Source organism: Cryptomeria japonica, chromosome 8 (genome assembly GCF_030272615.1).
Source record: "Cryptomeria japonica chromosome 8, Sugi_1.0, whole genome shotgun sequence".
In the NCBI taxonomy this organism is placed as follows: Eukaryota; Viridiplantae; Streptophyta; class Pinopsida; order Cupressales; family Cupressaceae; genus Cryptomeria; species Cryptomeria japonica.
The window spans coordinates 137,627,163-137,639,990 of NC_081412.1; the positions used below are offsets into that span (position 1 = coordinate 137,627,163).

A 12,828-nucleotide genomic window follows, 5' to 3' on the forward strand; every position below is an offset into this window, starting at 1 on the left:
AAAACTTCATGCTCTTGTGTGGTGCATGCTTTATTTCTATTATTTCCTTCAGTAGATATGATTTGATGTTTAATTGGCTAATGGATGTTTAAGTTTTAGTTAATGTTGATTCCACTCCCCCCCGTCTCCCTCTCAGCAACTTGGTGTATTCAACCCCTCAAACATACATTACTTTGGTAATTTGGACGATTCTTAAAAGTGATATGCCCCAAAACAAAGAGTATTCTCAGCTGGCATGAATTTTTTGAAAGGACTAAAAATATAAAAGAATGAATAAGATTTCTCGAGCAATTAACAAGCTATCAGTTTATGTACAAACAAAGTCTTCTATAGAAATCTTCTACTAAAACTTTATAAGGATTAACATTTTACAAAAGGAAACAAAATATCTCAACAATTTTTTTTACTTAACAATCTCGAATATAGTACATTGACTCTCTGAGTAGAACAATGCAGTTTTGTTTCGAATTACAAAAAGATAATTGAGTATATCCAATGTTTATACCATAGAAGCAATCATTTGGAAAAAAATCACGAGCAATCGCGATTAATCTGCGATCGAGAAGATCGCCAATTTTTTCCCCAAAAAATCTCATTTAATCGATCAACCATTTTTTAACAATTTTTTATCGATAACTTGCAAAAAAACGCAGGATTAATCGAGAATAGATCGTAAATGGTTGCGAAACCCTAAATGTCGCACGAAAATGCATAAAAAATGTCTGATACTATTTTCATAAATTTTGCGCCCAAGGTTGCAGGTTAACGGCATCGTTGGTCATCTTTGCTTGGTAGCATCAGAGTTAAAGGTGTGTTTGCTCAACGACATTATACTGTATTTTCTCAATGGCATCAGACTGTGTTTGCTCGATGATAAAAGGAGCTAAAAATGGGTTATGTTCGAGGTTTTAGAGCAACCATTGACAGACTTGACCCTAGCACCAGGCTTTTTTTTTCAAAAATTCTTTTATTAAAATTTTATATCCAAAAATTTTACATAAATTTAGTTTGATATGTTTATTATAATTTTCAAAAGTTAGTTTATTAAAATTTGTATGTTTTTTACACAATTTTAAAAAGAAATTTTACATATGTAACTTTCAAAAATTTATGTAAAATTTCTGGATAAAATTTTAAAAACGTAATTTTTTACAAAATTTATTAAAGTTTTGTTTTTTTTTATTTATCATAATATATTTTATTGAAAAAATAATATAAAATTTATCTTATTGAAAATATAAGATAAATTTTGTAGTCATTTTCTTACAAAATTTTTAAAAAAGTGACAGGTGTGCAAAATTTATTTTCATGGGATATATATCTATATATAACTTTCAAAAATTTATGTAAAATTTCTTGATAAAATTTTGCAGAAAATCTACATAATTTATTAAATTTTTGTATGTTTACATATATTTTGTTTTTTATTTTTATCATTATTTATTTTTTAAAATAAATTTAATTAAAAAATAACTATAAAGTGCGGAATTTATTTTAAATATTATTAGTATTCGTCGTAAGCAATACTATTGCATTTGCTTAAGCATAATTAATTGATTTTTTTGCACCAATAAAAAATTATTATTATTTTTGTTTACAAAATAAACTTGATTTTTATAAAGTTGAGATTTATATTTCTAATCTAAAAATTATTTATCTATAATATGATTGGATGTAAAAATTGATGTTATAAGAGGAAATTTAGAAAAATGATAGATTTTTATAAGCTTTTTTTTAGATTTCTTTATATTAAAAAAAAAAATGTTTATTTTAAATAACTTTTTTCATTCTTTATTGATATTCTTGTAAATTAAGTGATATATATATATATATATATATATATATATATATATATATATATATATATATATATATATATATATATATATATATATATATATATATATATATATATATATATATATATATATATATATATATATATATATATATATATATAGATAATAAAATCGATTAACTATTGCATAAGGATTTGATTCATACCATTTAAAATAAAATAAAATAAAAAATTTAAATAGATAATTAAACATTTGAAATAAAATTAAATAAAAAATTAAATAAATGATTAAACTATTTTATTACAAGCATTACACAACAAATATTTCTATTAAAAAAATAAACCCAAATATCTATTTTTAATAATTATAATTTTTTATAAAAAAAAAATTCTCTTTTTTATTAATACTTTTTGAAACCCATAATTTTCTTTTTAATCATTTGAATATATACAATATAGTTTTATTACATTTAATCATAAATTTAAATACTTTTATTTAGTCATTAAAAAATACTCATTTTCACTTTATTGTTTTTTATTAGGTAAAAGAGGTTTTGAGGAGACCCAAAACACCTTACAAAGGATTTTACGAGGATCCAAAACCCACAAATAGAGCATTGTTGCAACTAGATATGACATAGACTAATAACAACCAACCAACAACCCAACACTAGAAAATAAGCATCAAAAATTTGGCTGAAACACCAAAGAGGCCAAAGCCATCAAACAAGAGACCTCAAAGATACATAGACAAAGGGATTTTCCCAACTCCTATAACTTGAACCATGGGTTTTGCAAGGCTCCCATAACCTCAACCATGGGTTTTGACAAGGCTCCCATAACGTAAGACCCAAAAAAAAAAAAAGACAGAAAAACATGACAGAGCAACTTGGGTAACTGGAAAATGAAAATATTTCCAAAACCTTTTGAATAGAAACAAACGAGGGTTTTGACAAGCTCCCCCAACCATCATAATGGGTTTTAGAGTGGCTCCCATAACCATCTGGGAGAAATCAACAATAGCCCCAAAAAAACTAATCCCCACCACCCCAACAAAGCACAACTCCACTTCAATAGAAGATGTCTCAACCACCATAGGGTCAGTAATGGAAGAAACCAGCAAAACAAAGAGCTAAAAATGAGCCTCCCGTATAACCAAGACAATAGCTTCCAAACTACCAATCTCCACCTCAACCACAAAGCCCATCTCCATCTCAATAGAAGATTTGTCCACCTCTATAGGGTCAACAAGGGAAGGGAACAACAAAAAGAACTCAAAATCATCCTTCCCCTTATCCACATCAAAGATCTCCACCTCCATAGGAGACCACTCCATTTCAATAGGAGTAGTATGATATGAAGCCATAAGGAAAGAAACAAAGGCCGACAAAAGAAGGGCAATAAAAATCATAAACGAGGCCCACTTTAAACCTAAAAAATCAAACTTCATCCCCCAAACAGAGGAGGAATCTCCAAACCAAAACCACCAAAGAACAACAAAAAAAGCCCCAACAAACGAAGGGATACCCACCACCACAAAACCCTCCCACACCCAAGACACCGACAAGAAACTAAGCCAAGGAGAACCAAGGAAAGGAAAGCCCTCCACCAAACAAACCACCGAACAAAACGTAGAGGGATTATTGACAGAAAAACTAGCCAATTTCCAAAAACACCCACAAATCAAAGTGGGGGAATAACCAACACGCAGACAAAGGCAACCACAATGGCAACCCCCAACACTAACAAAAGTAGAACATCCTTCGCAACAAAGACAACAACCTCCCACTCAACACCAAAACAAGCTTCACCATCAGACGAAACCTAAGCAAAGAAAACCACAACTAAAAGCCAACCCACCTCAAAAACACCACCCCCAAGCAAGAAACGACACACGCCGAAAGCAAGAGGGACAGAGGACACCCAATGTCAGGGCCACGAAAGGAACAGAACCTCTGCTAAAGCCAACAGCAAAGACAAGGCCCAGATCAATGAACAAGGCCCTCCAACCCACCACCACACCAGTAACAATAGGTACAAAGGAAAAAGTGAGCTCCTCTGCAACCAAAGATTTAACCAAGTAACCACAACAGACAAAAGGAAACACAATACCACAGAAACCCCATTCTGCATCAAAAAAGAAAAGAGGGAAAAACAATAGAGAACACTTTGTGATCACAAAGGTCATCCACTTCTGGGTCATCTTCACCCACAACATCACCAGACACCCCGGAAACCCTACCTCTTACACCTGTGCTTTGACTCCCACTCCTTCCACTCATTTTTTAAGTTGGTCCAATTATTCCACTTTATTGTTTATATTATATAATTTTATAATTGTTAATAATTATTTTATTAAGATCAATTATACTTAATATTACATAATATAATTAAAATAATATATAATCTTAAATCAATAATTAATTATAAAGTTTAAGATTAATTTTATTATTATAATTAATTATATAAATTTTACAATTAAATTAAGATTATATTCTTTAAAAATAAAGTATGGTTTCACTATAATGTTTATATTATACTATAATTATTAATATTATTTTATTAAAGTGAAAATTATAATTAATATTACAAAAATATAATTAAAATAATAATAATTTAAAATTATAATGATTAAGAATTACAACAAATATTTTAATTATAATATTATAAAGATAAGTACTAGCCACTACATGACAATAATATATTAAAACATATATATTTAGAATATATATCTTCAATGAAAATAAATTTTGGGATCATTTTAAAAACATCAAACATTTAAAATTCATATTTAAAATTCATAATCTACAATTTATGTGTTGAAGTCTCTATTTTATTTGCTTACAATATCTCTATGCTATGGAAATGCCCTTAAATACTCGCATACCTATATTTTATAAATAAAATTTATGTAAATGACACGAGAGATATCAAATTTAAAAAATATTTACCTTTAGCATAGATTAATTAATTTTATACGGTTAATATTTATTAGAATTTAGTCTTATTTGGGAATATGAAATGATTTGCATGAAAAAATAGAAGTTTCTTTTAAATCTAGATTTAAAAATATAATTGTTTTTTACATTTAATAAATAATAAGAAGAAAAAGAAAAAGTTGCTTTTTAATTTAGATTTGTTTCTTTTAAATCTAGATTTAAATATTTGTTTTTTTGTATTTAATAAATAATAATATTAATAGAAAGTTTCTTTTTAATTTAGATTTTAGTCTTTAACTTATTTTTAAATTTTTCATTATTTAGTCATAATAAATAATAATAATAATAATAATAATAGAAAGTTGCTTTTTAATTTAGATTTTAGTCTTAAGGGTGGGTGCCATTGTAGTAATAAATTAAAAATATATATATATATTATTTTTCCACAATATTTTACATTTTCATAAATCCAATTTTTTTCCCATTTTTCCCCTACTTTTTCCCAATTTTTTCAAAAATATAGTATTTCAAACTTCAGTCAATATCAAACAAGGAGAAAAAAGAGGCCCATACCTAGTGTATACAAAATTTATGATCGTATGATATCAAAATTTAAAACAGCAATATTGAACCTGCAATTTTTCTCTTGATCATTCCAAACACCAAGTTATCCAAGGCAAAGAAAAGGGACATCCCTCACCACAGAAGCTTAAAGGAATACTCTCAGCCAGCTGGCCATTTCATTTGCCTTCCACCTAATATATGCAAATGTATATGGTAAACTGATTGACCTGAAAAGTAAACATTAAAATATTAAGATACATGAATTTCCAAGATGTTTCACATAATAAATCTTTGGAATCCAAAAAAAGATGTTACCATATTTTCTTTTACTGAAAAAACCAAAAAATGCATAATTGCACCATCTGCATGGAATTTTCAAGGAAAACTAAACCGAATTTGTTAGTATATTTATGCCAATGTTCAAGATTCCATTCTTACAACCACCAGGGCCGTTGTTGATGACTATACGATATCCTTCTGATATACCCTCCTTCTCGGCAACAACCTTTGCACTGTAAAGCATGTACCCTAGGATATCAGCATGCCGAGGTTCTGCCTGTAAAATCAAACATACAAGATATATAACTATAACATCTGCCTATGAAACATGTATTGAAAAAAGTCTGAAAGTCAAAATAGGAAACTGAATAAAAAACCGGGTTAGCAAAGGAAACATAAAAAACAAATGAGCAGGCTAATTGTTCTAAAAGACAAATGGTTGTTTTAAATTTTAATATTTACAAGCTGCATGTGTATACAACATAAATTCAAACTATAATCATAGAGAACATTAATTGTGTAAACAGAAATATTACTGTTCTTCAAAATTGCAGTTATTTTGAAGTTAAGTTCTTTGGTTGTCTTGAAATTGCAAATTAGCATCTCTGTTTGCCAAAGAAAATCATCCATTCTTCTTTATCAATAGAGATTGCATTAATAGTAAACGCCCCTTTCAACTAGGGCTCAATTTCTGTCCACATCAAGTAGGCCCTTAAATAAACCACACGTTTCTCTCCTCGTAAAGATAATATGTTTACTAAATTAGAGTATTTGTCATGCTCATTTAGGACCAACATGCCAACATTCCATTGATCAAAATCTGCTCCTTTGAACAAATAAGATGTTTAATTTGTGAAATTCATTTGGCATGCCCTATTTTCTGCTTTTTGTGAATCCTTCCAACAGGGATCATGTTAGTATAGATTCTAAGACATGTCCTTTTCTAAGTTTATTGTTTCTGTGATCTCAATCGGCCTCAAGTAGGTAGGAAATTTGGTAGTTGGTCTGGCCACATTACACAAATAGCAAGTCCTTTTTTCTGATTCCTGTTATCACCAAATCCTAGATGCTCTGTAGCATGCATAGACATATGAAGCATACCAACACACCTCTGTGTATTAAATTTGGCATGTTGTCAAATCATATCGACAAAGTATGATACATGTGTGTTTCAACTCGACTGAGTGTAAGCATTTTCACTATACATTGGCAAGAATATTAATATGTAACTAAGTTAAGCTGAAGCACAAACAGAAAACTTTATACAAAAACTACTCGGCATGAATTCCAACGATAAGGTTATACATGTGACTGACATCTCAGTGTTGAGAAAACTGATGAACGGTAAAAGTGATACATAAAATGTACAAATCTGATTAACCCAATTGAAAACACGTGGTTAACAATTAAATCTGATCCAGAACATGGAAAAGCACATAAAACAACAAATAGAAATCAATGAACTCATAAAATAAAAAACTTGAACATCAGATTTACATGGAGAAACCCCTTCAGGAAAAAATCCTACCATCAAAGAAAACTTAAGTTATTATTAATCCAATAACATTGCGTTAGAATAATACTTCCAACTCCTCTCCTCAACTTAAGTGACAATGCCCACAAATAATCATACTTAACCTCTATCTCATGCCTCCAATATATAGAGAAAACTGAAACTAGAAATACAAGTGGTTTACAAAACCATGGGCCCAAAGTAGGCACCCACATCCAAGTCAAAAATCCAATGCATCATTCATGAAGAGCATTTCCGAGAATAGAATCTAACTCCATTACTCGATAACAGTATCTTTGACTTGCAACCCCCGATGGGTGCACATCCCGAAGTGTTGCACTCCAAAATGAAGTGGCTAACTCTCATGGGACCTACCTATCATAAAAAGATGCTCCATCATCACAAGGTAACTCCCAAGTGCTAGAATGGGCAATTAGCCAATTACACCTTATGACTGATGATTGCAACTCCTACCAGCGCTAACTCCCCTTGTAAATGTCATTACAACTAATATTCCAAGTTCCAAGAAGAATAATGATAAAATATTCCCTCAACAACCTACATGAGCATCCAAATACCCATTCCCAAGATGTTGGAGACACATACAATGTACATTAGGATGGCAATTCGCTATCACACTATCCTAACACTTAGTAAGAAAGACCGCAATGTTCTTTCATATGAGCTGAAGGTCATGCATATTCTGTAACTAGGATGATGTGCAATTACAAAATGTTATAAAAGCACAGTTGAGCATGAGTGACATGGATGAGATTATAATTCAACACACTTCTTAGTAGGGATGCCAACAAAGGCCTTTCACGTGCCTAGCTAAAGTAAGATGACTGACCTTGCTTGAGAACACGGTGAGGGGGTGCATCTCCTGGGCTGCAATACTGATGTTACACATCTGTCAACCTTATACACAAACCTAAACTGGGTTTTCCTCGAGAAAGTTTGCTGCCATTGTTCTCTATTTTTTTAACCTAGTACACCTACCCACTAGCAGGCTCCAATTTTATTCGCAAGACAAAAAGACCACAGTTACATTTCTGACCTGCAAGGCCATCCCCAATGGTACATGCACGAGTAGCCAGCATTTGCATGGCTACTTCAAACAGGAAACTTGTCCCGCAGATTTTGAACCCTCAACTTCAATATAGTAATTGCTCTGCCTTACCACTTGACCAAGCCCACTACACTAACATTTTGGGAATTAAAATATATTAATATATTCCAATGTTTCTTTTAATCTTGTATACTTTTTAAAAGATCATTTTTTATTATTTACCCAAAATCCCAAAAAATGGGAGGGGAAGGCAGCCAGCCCTAATACCCTTTTCCTATCAAAGAAGAAGACCACATATTTAAGTTGCTCCTACTAATCAGATCCATGAGAATCATTTTTTCTTGATCAATGAACAGATTCGGAATATACTTAAGGATTAAAATCTGAACTTCCAATTTGTACACATTGGGGTAAAAGGGCAATATCTTAATATATTCAATTACCTTGATTTTCTATTTTTGAGTCATTCGGAAACTTGGGCCATGAATGGTATTGATATGCTTTCTTCTCAGCACAGATTTCTGGAATTATTTTGTGATGAACTAACCTGCACAAGAGAAAAATATAATGGGAAATATGCTGCAAATAACCAATAGTAATAAGCCACTTTATGGGGGCAACCTCCTAAAGTAAGCCACTTTGAGGGGGCTACTTCCAATAGTCTTCAATAAGAATAGAATATACAATGTGATGATAATAAACTAAACTCTACCTCCTGAATATACCATATATATACCATGGATGCCACCTAGGCCAACCTAACTACCTATACATGACTATATTAATGATCATATAACTTACTCAAAGGTTATGCTAGCTACAAGTTGGTTACAAATATGCTCATGCACACTATAGGTTAAGGGCATAGAATGCCTCTCCCTTCAAAACCAAGGTTATCTCCAATGTTGGTGATCCATGTCTAATTCTACAAGAATGTTTCATCTTCCTATGTCACATCTTCACTAGCCAAATTCTTTCACTTAACAAGATACTTTGTAATCATCCTCATTTGTAACCTCTTAGCACATTTTTGAAGGACTTTTTGTCAACCTCCAAATGATTCTTCCCTCCTCATCAAGCTTTCGTAACATTACTTGGGCTGAAATTACATGTTGATTAGCTCGTTACTTCATTCTTTTATGTACCATTGCCTTTTTCTCCTTGAGATGAGACTAAAGAGTACCTCTTATTGAATGTGATCTTCTACTGCTCTAACCTTTTGGTATACCTTCAAATATGAGGGGAAAGATGGTAGTAGGTTCCCTGGTACTAGTTGAATGACGTGATGAGAATCTCTTTTAGGAGTTAATCTTTTTGGCATGTCCCCCAAAACTAAAATTGCTTGCAAATCTAGAGATAAAGGAATCATTGATTTTTGCACTTCCAATGTGTGTGATCTCTCTTCAAAAATTTGAAAATCTTTACCCTCTATTTGATCATTCTTGATTTGCTTTGCTTGTAACTTTTCCTATTGATCTATCCATGAAATTGAGGGATTGAATTTTCTTTCTTTGGAGCTGAAATGTGTGTACTTGTATCCTTCATCTTTTCTTCATCTCCTTCTCCTTGAGGATTGAATCTTCTTTCCTTGGAGCTGAAATGTGTGTACTTCTATCCTTCATCTTCTCTACATCTCCTTCTCCATCTCCTTTCTCATTCTCCCATATGAGCTACGTTAAGTCGTCGTTAACTTTAAAAGTCATCCAATTTTTTTATTATTTCATAGATATCTTCTTTTCTAGCTGCTACTAACAAAATTTCCTCAACCTTTGTGGTTTCTTCCTTTATAGAAGCATAAACAGCTATGCTGTCCATTTCTAATAATTGGAATATCTTTATAACGGAAGTGTGACTGAATTTATTCCCTTGCCTCTTATTAAAGCTATCTCAATGATATGGCCAGAACAACACCAACAATAACTAACTATAAAACAGCTGAATTTTCAACTATAACTTGCTTGGAAGTTGGAACTAGATCCCACTTGGCTGAAAAAACCTTGAAGTTCATTGGTTTGAAGCCCTGGGAGCGAATTAACCATTTTACCTACTCCTAGCATTCCATCATTTCCCAAGATTACACATTGTTGTTGCTTTTATGTGTGATGGCTTACATTCACAGACCTCACCTGAAGTGTGAGAAAGGCTTGGCACCTTCCATAGAGTATCATGAACTGAACTAAGATCTGAATCAAATATCTCTCAAGAAGAAGAAACGTGCAAAAAGATAAATAAAACAGGCCTAGTCTATGTGACCAAATAAATATCAATTCCATTAACGCAAAGCAGATGACTTTGTATTAAGAACAAAGATCAAATCACATGTACAACTATTATCACAATATGGAGTTCTAAAGGTGCTTTGCCCCAGCTCTTAAGCTCATGCACTTGCAAATAGGGTTATCACTTAATTGCAATTCAGTTGGTGCTCACAAATGGGCATGAGAATAAGTACTAATTCTGTGCATCTGATTCAAATTGTTACAGTGGCACAAAAACACTGAAGTGGTTTATACTTTAGAACGGTACCAACATTGTCATCAAGTCGAACCTCCCATCAAAAATGGCTAATGGTAGTTGCCAGAAAATGGATTATCCCCCTCAGTTTCATTTCTTCGTAGATAATGAAATAAAGCAGATACTATGGCATCTCAAAGAAAGAGCTTTGATCTCTAGAAAATGGATTATCCCCCTCAGTTTCATTTCTTCATAGATGATGAAATAAAGCAGATATTATGGCATCTCAAAGAAAGAGCTCTGATCTGCCAAATTATACGAGTATTACCAACCCAAATACACTTGAAAGATGGGTAACAGATGAACTGAAAACCAAAGGGTTTTATAGATGTCTGATACTGAAATTGTACTTCATGACAGTTATCTCCTCAAATGATGAAAAGGCGTTTTTTTCAAGGGGGATGATGATCATAGGAATGCACTAACGTGTTAGTTGCAGATTAGGGTAAGAAATAATTATATTTATTTAAATGTTTGAGTATTTTTTAAGTGCTGCCCTGGTAGATTCACTGAGTGTATGTGTAAGACTTGCATGTATGTGAGTGGGGTGCAGGGGCTCGCCAGGGTTGCCTCAGATCATACCTTGCAAGTCCCTCCACCACAAATTAATCACATCAATAAGACGGCTCCAACACTCATGTGACTATAAATGGGACCTAAAAGAAAGCCTACAAAAAGGATGTGATGAACCCGTGAAATGGGGCCACCTGGCCTGGACGGCAGTGCTGGCTGCCAACCGTGCAGAAAAAACAGATTTTGTTTTGCAGTGACAACAGACTTCTTAAAGCTTCTTAAAGAAAATCAGATTTTGTTTTGTTTTGTTTCGTGTCTTCTACCAACTTCTTGAAAGGGGCTGTGCCAACTATGTACCGACTGTCTGCCACTATTTGTAAACTAGAAGCTTCTACCAACTTCAGCCAACTCGCTGCTAACTATGGTTGCCTCTTTACAGACTAGCATTCCTTCATCGAAGGCAATCAGATTGTTTACTTGCCTTGCACTACAAGTTAATATACAACCCCAAGTAGGTATATATTGAGGACTCTGCTTTGTTGTTTTGGTATGCTGAATATTTTGGTCTGCCTTTGTGCACGATTTGGGTCTTGGGACAGAACCCCCAAGAGCACCACTGCTGCTGTGTGTTTCTGTTCGAGCTCTATATGGTCTTGAGACAAAACACTCAAGAGTTACCCTCTGAAAGCTTAAATTGCTGTTGTAAAGAAAATTCTATATTAGTTCAATAACAAATATATTCCTGAATTTCCAGTTACTGGTTCAGAATAACACAGTTTTAGATCATACAAACCTTAAGGTCTTTACAGTGGTATCAAAGCTAAGTATTCTGCCAGCCTATGGGGTGCTAAGTATGAGTACTGAGATGGAAGAAAGGGATAATGAAATTGCAGTTTCTAAAATCACCGAATGGTATAACAGATATCTAAGGATGAAGGATTTATTAACATTTCAAGAATATCATAGTTTGCCAAGCCTTATTATAACTGTGAATGAGAAGGTTCTCAGAACTTTTGAAGAATACTTGAGTGAACCTGAGGATGTCAAAACCACCGAAACTTTTGACAAAATACTATATTAGGAAAAGGAAAGAAGAAACAAGTATGGAATTAGAGTGTTGTCTTAAAGACAAGATCGAAAGAGAAATCGAAATGGATGGTAAGAATAAAGAGTTGAAGCCAACTAGATCAACCTTGAAAGATGAAAACTTAAAAGCCACTATTGAAGAGAGAAAGGAGAATAAAGAGGGATCCCTTCTTTGTAAGGTGCAGTATACAAATGATCATGGGAAAGATAACAATCACCCATACGAGGATATGTTCAAGTATGAATCAACTATGGTACCTACAAGTGTAGAATACATAAGTCGGCATGATGACCACAAGGTTGAAGAAAATGCTTTCCTGGAATGGGCCAAACCAGCATTGACTGATCACTTATGGGGAGGTATGAATCCTACTAATGTTCCATTTCATGAACCAACTCTACAACTCATTGGTAAGGAATCAACTTGTCATTTGGATAGTGATAATGTTCATGTATATGAGAGCAATACAAAATTTTGGTCATGTAGTGAGACTGATTTTCTTTGCTACATGCCCAGCATGCCAAGAGCATATGAGGTATGTTGTCTTAATGA

General features: G+C 32.6%; 1 protein-coding gene across 2 annotated transcripts in view; it reads right to left on the reverse strand.

The window, feature by feature from the left end:
- Positions 1-5,140: 5,140 nt before the first annotated feature.
- The window catches only part of LOC131032307 (14 kDa zinc-binding protein), a 54,408-nt gene continuing 46,720 nt past the window's right edge, over positions 5,141-12,828 (reverse strand). For both annotated transcript variants that reach the window (XM_057963249.2, XM_057963248.2), the window contains 2 exons: positions 5,740-5,857; positions 5,141-5,528 (listed from right to left, as the gene is read on the reverse strand). In XM_057963249.2, coding sequence (XP_057819232.2) covers positions 5,461-5,528; positions 5,740-5,857 — 186 coding nt within the window. In that variant the 3' untranslated portion in view covers positions 5,141-5,460. The remainder of the gene's footprint in view (positions 5,529-5,739; positions 5,858-12,828) is intronic.